Source organism: Hemitrygon akajei, chromosome 27 (assembly GCF_048418815.1).
Source record: "Hemitrygon akajei chromosome 27, sHemAka1.3, whole genome shotgun sequence".
NCBI classification, from domain to species: Eukaryota; Metazoa; Chordata; class Chondrichthyes; order Myliobatiformes; family Dasyatidae; genus Hemitrygon; species Hemitrygon akajei.
The window spans coordinates 30,408,346-30,421,693 of record NC_133150.1 but is presented as its reverse complement, the minus strand read 5'-3'; the positions used below and the strand labels follow the sequence as shown (position 1 = coordinate 30,421,693).

The window sequence follows — 13,348 nt, the reverse complement described above, 5'->3', positions numbered from 1 at the left end:
AGTATGCAGCAAGTCATAAAAGGTATAGTTTAACTTCACAGAGTCAGGGATTTGAACAATACGGAAGTGAGCCTTCAACTTACCATACCACCTTCCCCATCTACATTAATCCCATTTACCTGCATTTGGTCTACAAACCCCATTTCCAGAAAAGTTGGGATATTTTCCAAAATGCAATAAAAACAAAAATCTGTGATACGTTAATTCACGTGAACCCTTATTTAACTGACAAAAGTACAAAGAAAAGATTTTCAATAGTTTTACTAACCAACTTAATTGTATTTTGTAAATATACACAAATTTAGAATTTGATGGCTGCAACACACTCAACAGAAGTTGGGACAAAGTTAAAATAAGATTGAAAAGTGCATCGAATATTCAAGTAACACCAGTTTGGAAGATTCCACATTAAGCAGGCTAATTGGTAGCAGGTGAGGTATGACTGGGTATAAAAGTAGCGTCCATCAAAGGCTCAGTCTTTGCAAGCAAGGATGGGTCATGGCTCACCCCTTTGTGTCAAAATTCAAAAGGGAATTGAAAATCAGTTCAAAAGGAACATTTCCCAACGCAAGATTGCAGAGAATTTAGGTCTTTCAACATCTACAGTACATAATATTGTGAAAAGATTCAGAGAATTCAAAGACATCTCAGTGTGTAAAGGGCAAGGTCAGAAACTACTGTTGAAAGCGCGTGATCTTCGAGCCCTCAGGCAGCACTGCCTAAGAAACCGTCATGCTACTGTGACAATTATAGCCACCTGGGCTCAGGAGTACTTCGGAAAACCATTGTCACTTAACACAGTCCATCGCTGCATCCAGAAATGCAACTTGAAACTGTATTACGCAAGGAGGAAGCCATACATCAACTCTATGCAGAAACACCGGCGAGTTCTCTGGGCCTGAGCTCATCTCAGATGGACCGAAAGACTGTGGAACCGTGTGCTGTAGTCAGATGAGTCCACATTTCAGCTAGTTTTCGGAAAAAACGGGCGTCGAGTTCTCCGTGCCAAAGCTGAAAAAGACCATCCTGATTGTTATCAGCAAAAGGTGCAAAAGCCAGCATCTGTGATGGTATGGGGGTGCATCAGTGCCCACGGCATGGGTGAGTTGCATGTATGTGAAGGTACCATTGACTCTGAGGCGTTTATTAGGATTTTAGAGAGACATATGTTGCCATCAAGGTGACGTCTCTTCCCGGGACGTCCGTGCTTATTTCAGCAGGACAATGCCAGACCACATTCTGCACGGGCTACAACAGCGTGGCTTTGTAGACACAGAGTGAGTGTGCTTGACTGGCCTGCTGCCAGTCCAGATCTATCTCCTATTGAAAATGTATGGTGCATCATGAAGAGGAGAATCAGACAACGGAGACCACGGACTGTTGAGCAGCTGAAGTCTTATATCAAGCAAGAATGGACAAAATTTCCAATTGCAAATCTACTTGCAAATTAGTATCCTCAGTTTCAAAACAATTAAAAAGTGTTATTAAAAGGAAAGGTGATGTAACACAATAGTAAACATGCCTCTGTCCCAACTTTTGTTGAGTGTTTTGCAGCCATCAAATTCTAAATTTGTGTATATTTACAAAATTCAATTAAGCTGGTCAGTAAAACTATTGAAAATCTTTTCTTTGTACTTTTGTCAGTTAAATAAGGGTTCACGTGAATTAACATATCACAGATTTTTGTTTTTATTGCATGTTGGAAAATATCCCAACTTTTCTGGAAATAGGGTTTGTATTTTCTTCTATGCCTTGCCTATTAAATGTCTAAATCCCTGTTAACACTTCTGGTTCCACCACCTCCTCTGGCAGCTTCTTTTAGATATCTTTTCCTCTGTAAAAATGCAAGATCTTGACCTGCAGTGTCAACCATCCCTTGGCCTCCATAGATGTTGATTGGCCCACTGATTTCATCCAGCAGTTTAACTGCTGCAGCAGCATCTTGATGTATCTTCTCTGTACTCTCCCCAGCACAATCACACAGTGTGGTGATCAGAATTACACAATACTTCTAGTGTGGTCCAACCAGTGTTTCATAAGGTTGCAAAATAACCTGCCAGTTTCTAGATTCTGTCTCTATTTCCTTGGGTGAAAAGAATCTGCTCTTTTGATCTTTCAAGTGATGGAAAAAAATTGTTTAGGGCAAAGTTTATATATACTTACCCGTCCCATCTCAAACTCACGACAGGCCATGACAACTACCTGGCAGGACGAAGGAACACAAACATGTTAGGGAGATGGATTCTAAGGCTGAGTTTCAACCATTCATGCAGCAACTTATAAGTATATGAAGAAAGAATTTCTGTTTATTGTGAGACTTCAAGGAGAATCTGTAGCTAGTGGCATTCCTATACAGTTCCCATTCTTGTTCTTCTTCATGGTAGAGATTATGGCTTGGGAAGTTTTGTCAGAAAGGCCCAGGCAACTCTGCATGTAACTTGTAATTATATGAAGAAATAATCTCACTAAAGCACCCAAAGGAGTTTCATAAAATGTTTCTTTCATAAAGTGTCATCCCAGTTTCAATGTGATGGTGCTAACAAATGGGAGAAACATTTTGAGAAGCAATACATTTGAGAAGACTTCTTCTCCTGGGTACACATGTAATAAGAGATGAGGTTTTGGAAAAGTGCTGTTACTAAACCTCCCTATTCAGAGAAAATCACAGAACTGATTCTAGAAACACACACCAGATAAAGCAGCAGCCATGAAAAGAGGAAAATAATTAACGTTTTAGGACAAAGACCTTTTATCAGAAGAGTGTCTCTGGATTAAAAAACCAAGGTTTGATCGATCTAAGCGTCAGGCCAATTTGAAAGGTTCAGGTGCGGTCTGAAATGTGGAGGTGGGCTACAGGCCCAGAGCTTATCAAAGCGACAGGGCCCATGTCCTAGATTGAAGAACGGCCTGAAGTTTGGTTGATTTAAACACCAGGCCAGGTGGATTGAAAAGGCAGAGTGTCAGGACCAGAGGTGACGGTTGGGCCAGTTCTGCTTGCTGTTCCATGACGTTTAATCAGCTCTGCACTGAACTGAGCCTGAGGCTGTGGCCTGCTCTGGCTGCTCTGTGCTTCGTGTCTGTGGACTCACTTTCAGTCTGAATGCTATTTGCTTACTTTTATTGTTTGAATGATTTGTTTTTTTTCCTCTCTGCACATTGGGTGGGCGTTTGATGGTCTTCTTTTTTCTTTAATGGGTTCTTTTGGGTTTCTTTGCTTTGTAGCTGCCTGTAAGGAGACAAATCTCAGGGCTGTATAATATATACATACTTTGATAATAAATGTGCTTTGAACTTTGATATGCTGGCTCTCTTTCCTGCTAAGAGCATTGAGCTTTGGCAGATGAGTGGTTGAAAACCCAGTATCCCTGTTTTATTAAAGCAGAGTGAAGAGAGAGAGTATATGCATATCAAATCAGAGGAGCCATTGTTGTGAGAAAGATAAAAGGTTTGAAGAAAATTGATTGCGAAAGGTGGAATTAATTTGAATGGATTTTGGGGTTATTGAAATCGACAGTCAGGGAGTTGAAATCTGATGAAGATTACTGAGAATGGGCGTCACATATGGAATTCAGTGATGGGCACAAGTCCTTTGTGGATTGTTGTCTGTTTATGATTAGATTATGATGTCCAAAGTCCAATTCAATTCACAGTTCTGAGATAACAGACAGTTTCTGCAGGCAGCATAATCATATTAATTTTCAGGGCTGACTGATAATTATCAAATAGCATTCATACTGCACAAGTCCCAGGCAATGATTCACTAAAAGAGCGAGCTTGACCAAATCTTCTCTGATCAAATCCCCCTCCATCAATCTCTTGGTGGAAAACAAGTTAGCACTGGCCAGAAACTTAATTGGGCAGGTCACATAAATACGATGGGAGCAACTGGGTATTCCACAGTGATATACCTCAGCCCTTTACTCCCAATTTTATTTATTTAGTCTTATTTAGAAACCGGCCCTTCTGGCCCAATGAGCCTGCACCACCCCATTACACCCATGTGACCGATTAACCTACTAACGCACCAGTGTTTTGAATGTGGGAGGAAATAGATGCACATACAAGGAAATCCATGCAATCAGAAGGAGAACATACAAACTCCCTATAGACAACAGTGGGAATCGACCCCTGATTGCATTAATCACTACTTACCATGCTGTCCACGTGCTTATACTATCTAAAATATAGATTTGGAGCATGATGAAACACTGTCCACTTGTCTGATTGTGTATAACTTCAGTAACACTCAGTAAGATCCCAGCCATTCAGGACAAACCAATCCTCTTGTTGGCACCTATCTTTGCCCTAAAAATTCACTCCCTCTGGCAAGGGCATACCCTGGCTCCAGTCTGTATAACCCACTGCAATTAGTTGCCTGGGCCTCTCTGTCAGCACCTTCCAAGCCCGTGATTTCTACCATCAAGAGGAACAAGAATGGCAGATGGATAGGAATGCCACCAGATACAGATTCTGCTGGAAGATCCCTGCTGCACCTGATGACCCTGTGATCTCTGTCTCGGAGGCCAATGTTAGGCTGTCTTTAAAGAGGCAGAAACTCCTGATGGAGTACCTGGTAAGGCTATAAAACCTGTGCCAACCAACTAGCGGGAGTATTCAAGGACATTTTCAACCTCTCACTGCAACGGGCAGAAGTTCCCACTTGCTTCAAAAAGGCAACAATTATACCAGAACCTATGAAGAATAATGTGGGCTGCCTTAAGGATTATGCCCAGTAGCACACACATCTACAGTGATGAAATGCTTTGAGAGGTTGGTCATGACTAGACTGAACTCCTGCCCCAGCAAGAACCTGGACCCACTGCAATTTGCCTATCGCCACAATGGGTCAATGGTAGACATAATCTCAAAGGTTCTTCACACGGTTTTAGACCACCTGGACATCACAAACACCCATGACAAGATGCTGTTCATCGACTATGGCTCAGCATTCAATACCATCATTCCCACAATCCTGATTGAGAAGTTACAGAACCTGGGCCTTTGTACCGTCCTCTGCAATTGGATCCTCGACTTCCTAACTGGAAAACCACTACCTGTGCGGCTTGGTGATAACATCTTCTCCTCGCTGACAGTCAACTCTGGTGCACCTCAGGGGTATGTGCTTAGCCCACTGCTCTACTTTCTCTATACCCACGACTGCATGGCTAGGAACAGCTCAAATACCATCTATAAACTTGCTGATGATACAACCTTTGTTGGTAGAATCTCAGATGGTGTACAGGAGTGAGATATGACAACAAGTGGAGTGATGTTGCAGCAACAACCTTGCACTCAACATCAGTAAGACAAAAGAGCTGATTGTGGACTTCAGGTCTAAAAGCTTGTTTGTATGTATCAAATCATACAATGCTTCAAGGTACAAAAAAGTTAAACAAGGTGGAGAGCATTTTACTGGCTGCATCGCTGTCTGGTATGGAGGGGCTACTGCAGAGGACTGGAAAAAACTGCAAAGGGTTGTAAATTTAGTTGGGTCCATCTTGGGTACTAGCCTACAAAGTACCCAGGACATCTTCAAGGAGCGGTGTCTCAGAAAGGCAATGTCCATTATTAAGGACCTCCAGCACCCAGGGCATGCCTTTTTCTCACTGTTAGTATCAGGTAGGAGGTACAGAAGCCTGAAGGCGCACACTCAGTGATTCAGGAAACGCTTCTTCCCCTCTGCCATCTGATATTTGAATAGACATTGAACCCTTGAACACTACTTCACTTTTTTAATATATATTATTTCTGTTTTTTCATGATTTTTAATCTATTCAATATACATATATTGTAATTGATTTACTTATTTATTATTTTTTAGAACCATAGAACACTACAGCACAGAAAACAGGCCCTTCAGCCCTTCTAGTCAGTGCTGAAACTTTATTCCGCTAGTCCCATTGACCTGTACCTCCAGATCTCTCCCATCCATGTATCTATCCAATTCATTATTAAAACTTAAGAGTGAGCCCACATTTACCACGTCAGATGGCAGCTCATTCCACACTCCCACCACTCTGAGTGAAGAAGCTCCCCTAAACCTTTCCCCTTTCACACTAAAGCCATGTCCTCTTGTATTTATCTCTCCTAATCTAAGTGGAAAGAGCCTACTCGCATTTACTCTGTCTATACCCCTCATAATTTTGTAAACCTCTATCAGATATCCCCTCATTCTGCTATGCTTCAAGGAATAAAGTCCTAATCTGTTCACTCTTTCCCTGTAACTCAACTCCTGAAGACCTGGCAACATCTTAGTGAATCCTCTCTGCACTCTTTCAATCTTACTGATATCCTTCCTATAGTTATGTATTGCATTGAACTGCTGCTGCTAAGTTAACAAATTTCATGACACATGCCGGAGATAATAAACCTGATACTGATTCTGTAGTCTCACCATTATAACTTGGAAATGTGCCATTGCTCCCTCATTATCATTGGGTCAGGCGAGACTTGAACATCTTGATATCATTATGCAGTTCTTTTGATTACTATGATGGTGTCATAATCACAATACAATCATGAGTTGGTAAACAATTAAATACTAAGATATATTTAGTTCTTTATTCAGATATCAACTAAAATATGGAAGTTGCATGCATTTAAGATCCAGTGAGTTTTAGCCGCTACCTGATAATTGTAAGATAAACAGACATTTATGAGTAAAGATCATTTGATGGGCTCAGGCTCCAAACTTACTGTGTTTTTTTGTCCTTTAAACAAATGTGACTATTTATAAACCATGTATGACATCATCTTAAAGGCAATGCTGCTCATGTAAATAAACAGCAAATTGTGCTAGAAACTCTGCCAGATAAGACTGACCTTTAATTGCTTGCTGAATTTCATGCAACAGCACATTTCTTACATTGTTTTTTTTTGGAACTGATGTTGCCATTTCATCAGCACAATGACTTCCAGATTTACACTCAGGATAATTTCTTAACCATCTTGATGAGGATACCACCAGATAAAACAAGTATTCCAAGAGTTTCAGAAGCATGGGACAGAAGTAAGACGAAGCAGGATAACTCTTAATTTACCATTCCAATTCACAGCCCTCGTTCACAATATAGGGTATATGAGCAGGATTTGGAAGGGCATTCCAGCTTACACCAGCTTTTGTATGTGTAATCCTATCAGTCCCATTCCTCACCCTCTTGATCCGTAGCCCTGTGACTATTTTGCTTTCAAGTATTTATCCAATTCCTTTTGAAAAGTCATAATTGAATCTACTTTCAGAGAGTATATTCCAGAAGTTAACTACCCATGCTTTTGGGAGTTCTTTTACCAATCACCTTAAATCTATGTCCAGTAGTGTTTGATCCTTCTGCGAATGCGAACACGGTAGCATAGTGGTCAGCACAACAATTTACTGTACCAGCAACCTGGGTTCAATTCCCGCTGCTGTCTATAAAGAGTTTGTACGTTCTCCTCGTCTCTGCATGGGCTTCCTCCCACTGTCCAAAGACGTATTAGTTGATAGATTAATTGGTCATTGTAAATTGTCACATGATTAGGTTAGGGTTACACTGGGGGTAGCTGGACAGCAAGGCTCGAAGGGTGGGCAGGGCCTACTCTGCACCGTACCCCAATAAATAAATAGCTGTTAATATTTGTATATTTGGCCAAGACCCTTCATGATTTTGCAGCCTTTTATATCTCATAGTTCTCTCTGTTTGAAGGAAAATAACCCATTCTTCACTTGTCTCTCCTTGCCACTGAACTCTCCTACATCCTTGCGAATGTGCTGTCCAGAAGCAGACATGATACACGTATGGATGTGAACAAGTGATTTATATTGATCCAACTTAACTTACTAACTTTTGCAGTCCATGATTCAGGGTTAAACTACAAGACCATAAGACATAGGAGCAGAATTAGGCCATGATCCTTTTTCTCCCCTTCTCCTCAGCCCCACTCCTGGCCTTCTCCCTGTAACCTTTGATGTTATGTCCAGTCAAGAACCTCTCAAGCTCTGCCTTAAATACACCCGACGACTCGGCTTCCACAGCTGCCTGTGGTAATACATTCCACAAATTCTCCACTCTCTGGTGAAAAAAATGTGTCCAGGATCTCTGTTTTAAATAGACGCCCCTCTATCCTGAGGCTATGCCCTCCCCCACCATGGGAAACATCCTTTCCACATCTGCCAGCTTCAACTTTTTTCTCTCTCTCCTCGTCATTGAGCTATTTTGGGAACAACAAAAGTTTGAAAACGATCACGTGGACAGCAGATAAAAATCTGATATCGTCCACTTCGCATAGAGTCCCGAGTTCATCGTCAGTCCAGGAATCTTAAAAAAGGTCTACTGAACTTTCAAAAGTTGTCCTGCAGAAGTGCAGTGACGTGAGGCAATGAAGCTAATGTCAGAATCACACTGAATAGAAATTTGTCATTCAGTCTATCACATCAGTTCATTGAAAGTGCCATGAGATTAATTCTGCTCTTGTTCTTTTTCCTCATATTTCCCACAGAATACTTCATCTGAGTTGCTGGTGCACCAGTACTCCAGGGAATGAGAGTTTAAAATTACATTGCGGCAATTCGGGAATGTGAATTCTTTAAAAAAAGAATCTGGGAGCTGAAAATCTGCCAATTTTCAATGACCATAACATTGTTGAACTGTTATGAAACCAAAGACGGCTTTTAATATCCTTTAGGGAAGGAAATCAGCCATTTTGACCCAACCTGGCCTCTCATCCCATCTCTCATCTGATTCTCATCCCAAGCTCATTACCATCCATTAACATAGCTCTTCCAACCAGTCAGTGGTATCGTACTGAATTAAAAGTAAGGGACTTACTGGAAAAAAAACAGTAAAAAAATAAAAAATAAATAATATATAAAACAATTATGGATCACATTCAAAATCTGGTACACTACTTATGGCAGTACTTATGAAAAGACAATGATCTGAAATAGTAATACTGTAGCTCCCTCCACATGCTGCCTGACCTGCTGACCATTTTCAGCATTTGGGTTTTATTGCGGATTTCCTGCATCTGCAATATTTTGCTTCCATTGAGAATTATTCAGTAAGGATATTTTACTTGACTGAAGTAGTCCCAAGTGGTGCACACGTTAAAACTTGGTATAAAGAAATATACATATTAAAAAACTTACTACAACATTGTACTCCCATAGCATTCTCCAGAAGTCTATCACTGTGTGCGGCAAAGGGCCCTGCGTTGCAATGTAGGCTTGTGGTCCATATACACCCTTGGAAAGAAAGCCATTTATAAGTGTCAGCTTTGGTAAATTGACTATTGCAAAATATGAATATCAAATCACAATTTTTTTTTTAAATGAAATGTTTTGTAAGAGTTGAATTTTGAGAAAGATCAACTCGTAACAAGTGTTATAGTTTGAAAGTGCATGCTGGCTTGGTTTAGTGGTTAACAGTCTTATTTCTGAATCAAGTGATTGTAAATTTTAGTTTCTATTTTCAATTATGTTCAATGATAACGAACTTTCTCGGTGTAACATTGAGCAAGTTCTTTGTCATTAGACACAATTGCACTTTCTTTGATATTTTAAAACAGGGGCTCATTCAATGCTATACATTTTCAAATATTGTCCACTGCCAGTGACTATTCTGTCAACATTTTTGTCCAGTTTCCCCTCGTTAACTTTATCCTTGTTCTCTCTCAGTTGACATTTTCCCAGTCTAATAGTTTGGTTAAGATACTATCCAATTCCAGCATTATTTTAAAGGATATTTGCATTCAGATCACTATTTCCTCAATATTTTGCCCTGCTCCCCTCACACAACTTCTAAAACTAATTTCCTATGACCAGGTTTAACAATGCTATCGTATTAGAAAGTTCCTTACATTTGAATACAATTGGAAAAAAAGTCAGTCTGTTCCCTCTTTATCACATCTCTTTGCCAGTTTATTTTGTTTAGTTGAGATAGTCCACAATTATAATGTGATTTTTACCAGTTTTATTTTGCCTTGCATTTAAACGTTATCTCTTCCTACTAATTTGGCAATGTTATTTCATTTATATCACTTTTTATCCTTCATCTCAACTTATGTAGGTTCTCCTTCCAGCATTCTGTCCATTCTTTCTTCCACCCCATATTCTTCTACTACTATTTCTAGATACATTATTGTTTGCAATAGTTATCTGCTCTGCACTGTCAACACTTCTTCACTTCCGATTATTTCTTTTCTAAGGTATGTTGTTTCGCTGATTGTACTGTATAAAGAAGAGGCCTTTCAGCCCATCATAACTATGGAGCTATTCAAGTTACTTCATATGGTTGAAAGTGAAATAATTATTGGGCTATGTGGGGGCTCTTGTTCCCCCCCCCACCCCATGGCCCAATAATTATTTCTCTTTCAACTATTGATCCAATTCTTAAGATGGATGAAAGAAAAATGGAATAGGCAGTCCGAATCGATCCCCCCCCCCCCCCCCCACCCGGAAGGTAGAAACGTCAATTACTGGAGGGTGTGTATTTAAGTTGAGAGAGAAAAAGTTTAAAGGAGGTGCGTAGAGCAAGTTTTTTTTAAAAAAACCACGGACAGTGGTAGGTGTCTGCAAGGACTGCCAGGGCTGATGGAGGAAGCAGATATGATAGTGGCACTTAAGGGGCTTTTAGATATTCAGGACCTGGAGGGATATGAATCATGGGCAAACAGAAGAGACTTAAGTTTAATTTGTTTGGTACTGATATAATGGGCAGAAGGGCCACATACTGTATTATTTCAGATCCTTTTTTTATAAAAAGGAGTCAATGTGCTTCCATCACTATTTCAAGTGAAGTATTCTAGATCACAACATAATGTCTAAAATATACACCTTCATACAGATAGTACAGAGGTTTAATGGGCAACACGTTGCCAGAGCAGTTTGTGAAATTGCCTCACACTTCAGGGGAAAGGATTTGCTCTTTGAGCACCGTCTGCTCATTCTCTTCAGTTCCCTGTGGTTTTATCTGAATATTCTGGTTTTCTCCCACATCCCCCAGAAAAAAAAGAGACTCAAAAAATAGTGTTGAGGAACATAAACAGGAGAAAATCTGCCGAGGCTGGAAATCCAAGCAACGGACGCAAAACGCTGGAGGAACTCAGCAGGCCAGGCAGCATTTACAGAAACGGGCCGAGACCCGTCATCAGGTTCCTCCAGCTTTTTGTGTGTCTGAATGGACACGTCTGAGGGGCAATAAGGAAATATGAAAATAGGGGGAGGGGAATGGAATTCTCCTGGCAGCAAACATGAAGGGCTGAATGGCCTTTTCTGCATTGTCATAAGGTACAAGATATTACCAATAGTTCATCCAGCAATCACTTTAATAATGTGATATCTAATTACCCATCTTCCTACGGTTGAAAACAATTCCTCCTGATCTATTCCATTAAAAATTGTGCAAAGTTCTCGAACACCTTCCATGGTTTCCCTGATTAAAGGAGTCCCTGCCTATTTTCTAGAGTTCTGCTACCTTCACTGGTCATTGAGACATTTCCCTTCCCACAGTGAAAGTGCAGTGGCTTGATCCAAAATTATTTCAAGTGAAATGAATTGGCCAATTTTTTTTCTGGCAAAGTTTCCATTTAGAAAGTGCATACCTTGATGAAACTTGCATTGATGTAATCAGAATCATTGTCGGAAATTATCAGTGACAGCTGCACTCGGCTGTGATCAACTGAAAACAGGATGCAAATATTAAAACACACACGCACACACAACATGCATTTTCCATTTCCTCATTCTGCCCATTTAGCTAAAAGGAACTGATCTGTTCAACTCAGTGGCCACTTTAGTTTCAATTGAATGAACAAGTTCAGAATTTAATATGAAAATCGGTGAATATAAGATCCGGGTCACTCAGAATAGATTAGTCAACAACCAAGGGTCATTTAAGAGCACAGCGACTCTTTTTAAAAAAAAACTCAGGAACTGGATGCCAGAGTAGATGGTTGACGGGCTGCATGGTAGCATAGAGCTTAGCGTAAAGCTTTGCACGCCAGTGACCGGGTTTCAGTTCCCGCTGCAGTCGGTAAGGAGTTTGTATGTTCTCCTTGTGGCCACGTGGGTTTCCTCTGAGTGCTTTGGTTTCTTCCCATATCCCAAAAACATACAAGCTAGTAGCTAATTGATCACTGGGTATAATTGGAGGGTGCAGGCTCACTGGGCCAGAAGGGCACGTCATCGTATTTCTAAATAAATAAACAACAACAAATAGATAACAACAACAATTTTGTATCTGAAGCCTGGTGAGTAGATTGGGATAGGACCAGGTCCTTCTAGAATTGCTATCTACTCCCATGACTTTTCGTATCACTGACTTTCAGCCAAAGAACAAAGAATTAAAAGGCATTAAAAGTGAAGGCTTTTAAATTCACCTTCTGCCTCCCTGGAATTTGCATTATACCATAACTGAGTTGTTGATTAATGGCATCAAATCAATCAATATACAACAGAGCCAGATAAAAGGTGAGGAGACACCAGCGGTTGAAACCCTTGAGCTTCAAAGTTCTCCACTCCTCTCAAGTGTGCTAAAGGTAATATCCTGTGGACTGAATGGAGCTGTTAGACAAAAACAGTTATCTTTAGGCATAGAGACATTGTGGGGCAAGTTCAGCAGGGCAGGGGTGGCTATGGTCTGGCAGCAAGTGGACACAATTTCAGAGCGAAGGCAAATGGTTGTTGAGGAAGTGCAGTGACAAGAAGATTCAAATAGAAGTGCAAAGAATGTCTCCCTGGCTAAGCAGGAGCAATGGTTGCGGTGACAAAGCACTGAGGAGGAAAATCAACTGGAAGGACACGTGGGAGATGGAAGCAAACAGACTTAGCTTTCTCATTGGCGCTACAGTGGTTCGACAAGGACCCAACATGTTCCCCGTGCCCGATTCCAGCAACCCTCAAGCATATCCTGGCTAGCTGCAAAACCAGCCTCACACAAGGCAGATACACGTGGCATCAGGTCTGGCAGCAGCAATCGAGACCAAGAGGATAGCAACCACCTCCTTGCCTCCTAGAACACCGGCAGCATTTGTCCGGGAGGGAGTGAAAAGACCAACTAACCTTCGTCCTAAGCCAGAAACAGGACAGATAAACATGGCCCGTGACTGGAAAATGCCAGTGGATGTCAATAAACAACTCACCTTTTCACCAGAAGTTGCTACCACCAACCTTGGGGCAGACTTTGTTCTCTGCTCAAATTCATTACAGATCACCTACATCGTAGAAGTCACAGTCACATGGGAGGATTCGGCGGCTGAAGCATATGAGTGCAAGAGGCTGTACCATGCAGACCTACGGATCCATGGTCAGACGCTAAGGCAAACCATCAGAGGCAGTGGAAAGAAGCAGTCACTGGCTTTGCATCAAGCATAT

General features: G+C 41.0%; 1 protein-coding gene across 2 annotated transcripts in view; it reads right to left on the bottom strand.

The window, feature by feature from the left end:
* Window positions 1-13,348, bottom strand: part of LOC140717222 (tyrosine-protein phosphatase non-receptor type 22-like) — a 114,945-nt gene that overhangs the window by 82,772 nt on the left and 18,825 nt on the right. The window contains exons 3-5 of one of the 2 annotated variants that reach the window (XM_073030549.1): window positions 11,578-11,654; window positions 9,125-9,220; window positions 2,164-2,202 (exon numbers count right to left, since the gene is read on the bottom strand). In XM_073030549.1, coding sequence (XP_072886650.1) covers window positions 2,164-2,202; window positions 9,125-9,220; window positions 11,578-11,654 — 212 coding nt within the window. The remainder of the gene's footprint in view (window positions 1-2,163; window positions 2,203-9,124; window positions 9,221-11,577; window positions 11,655-13,348) is intronic. The other variant, XM_073030550.1, reaches the window with a different exon arrangement.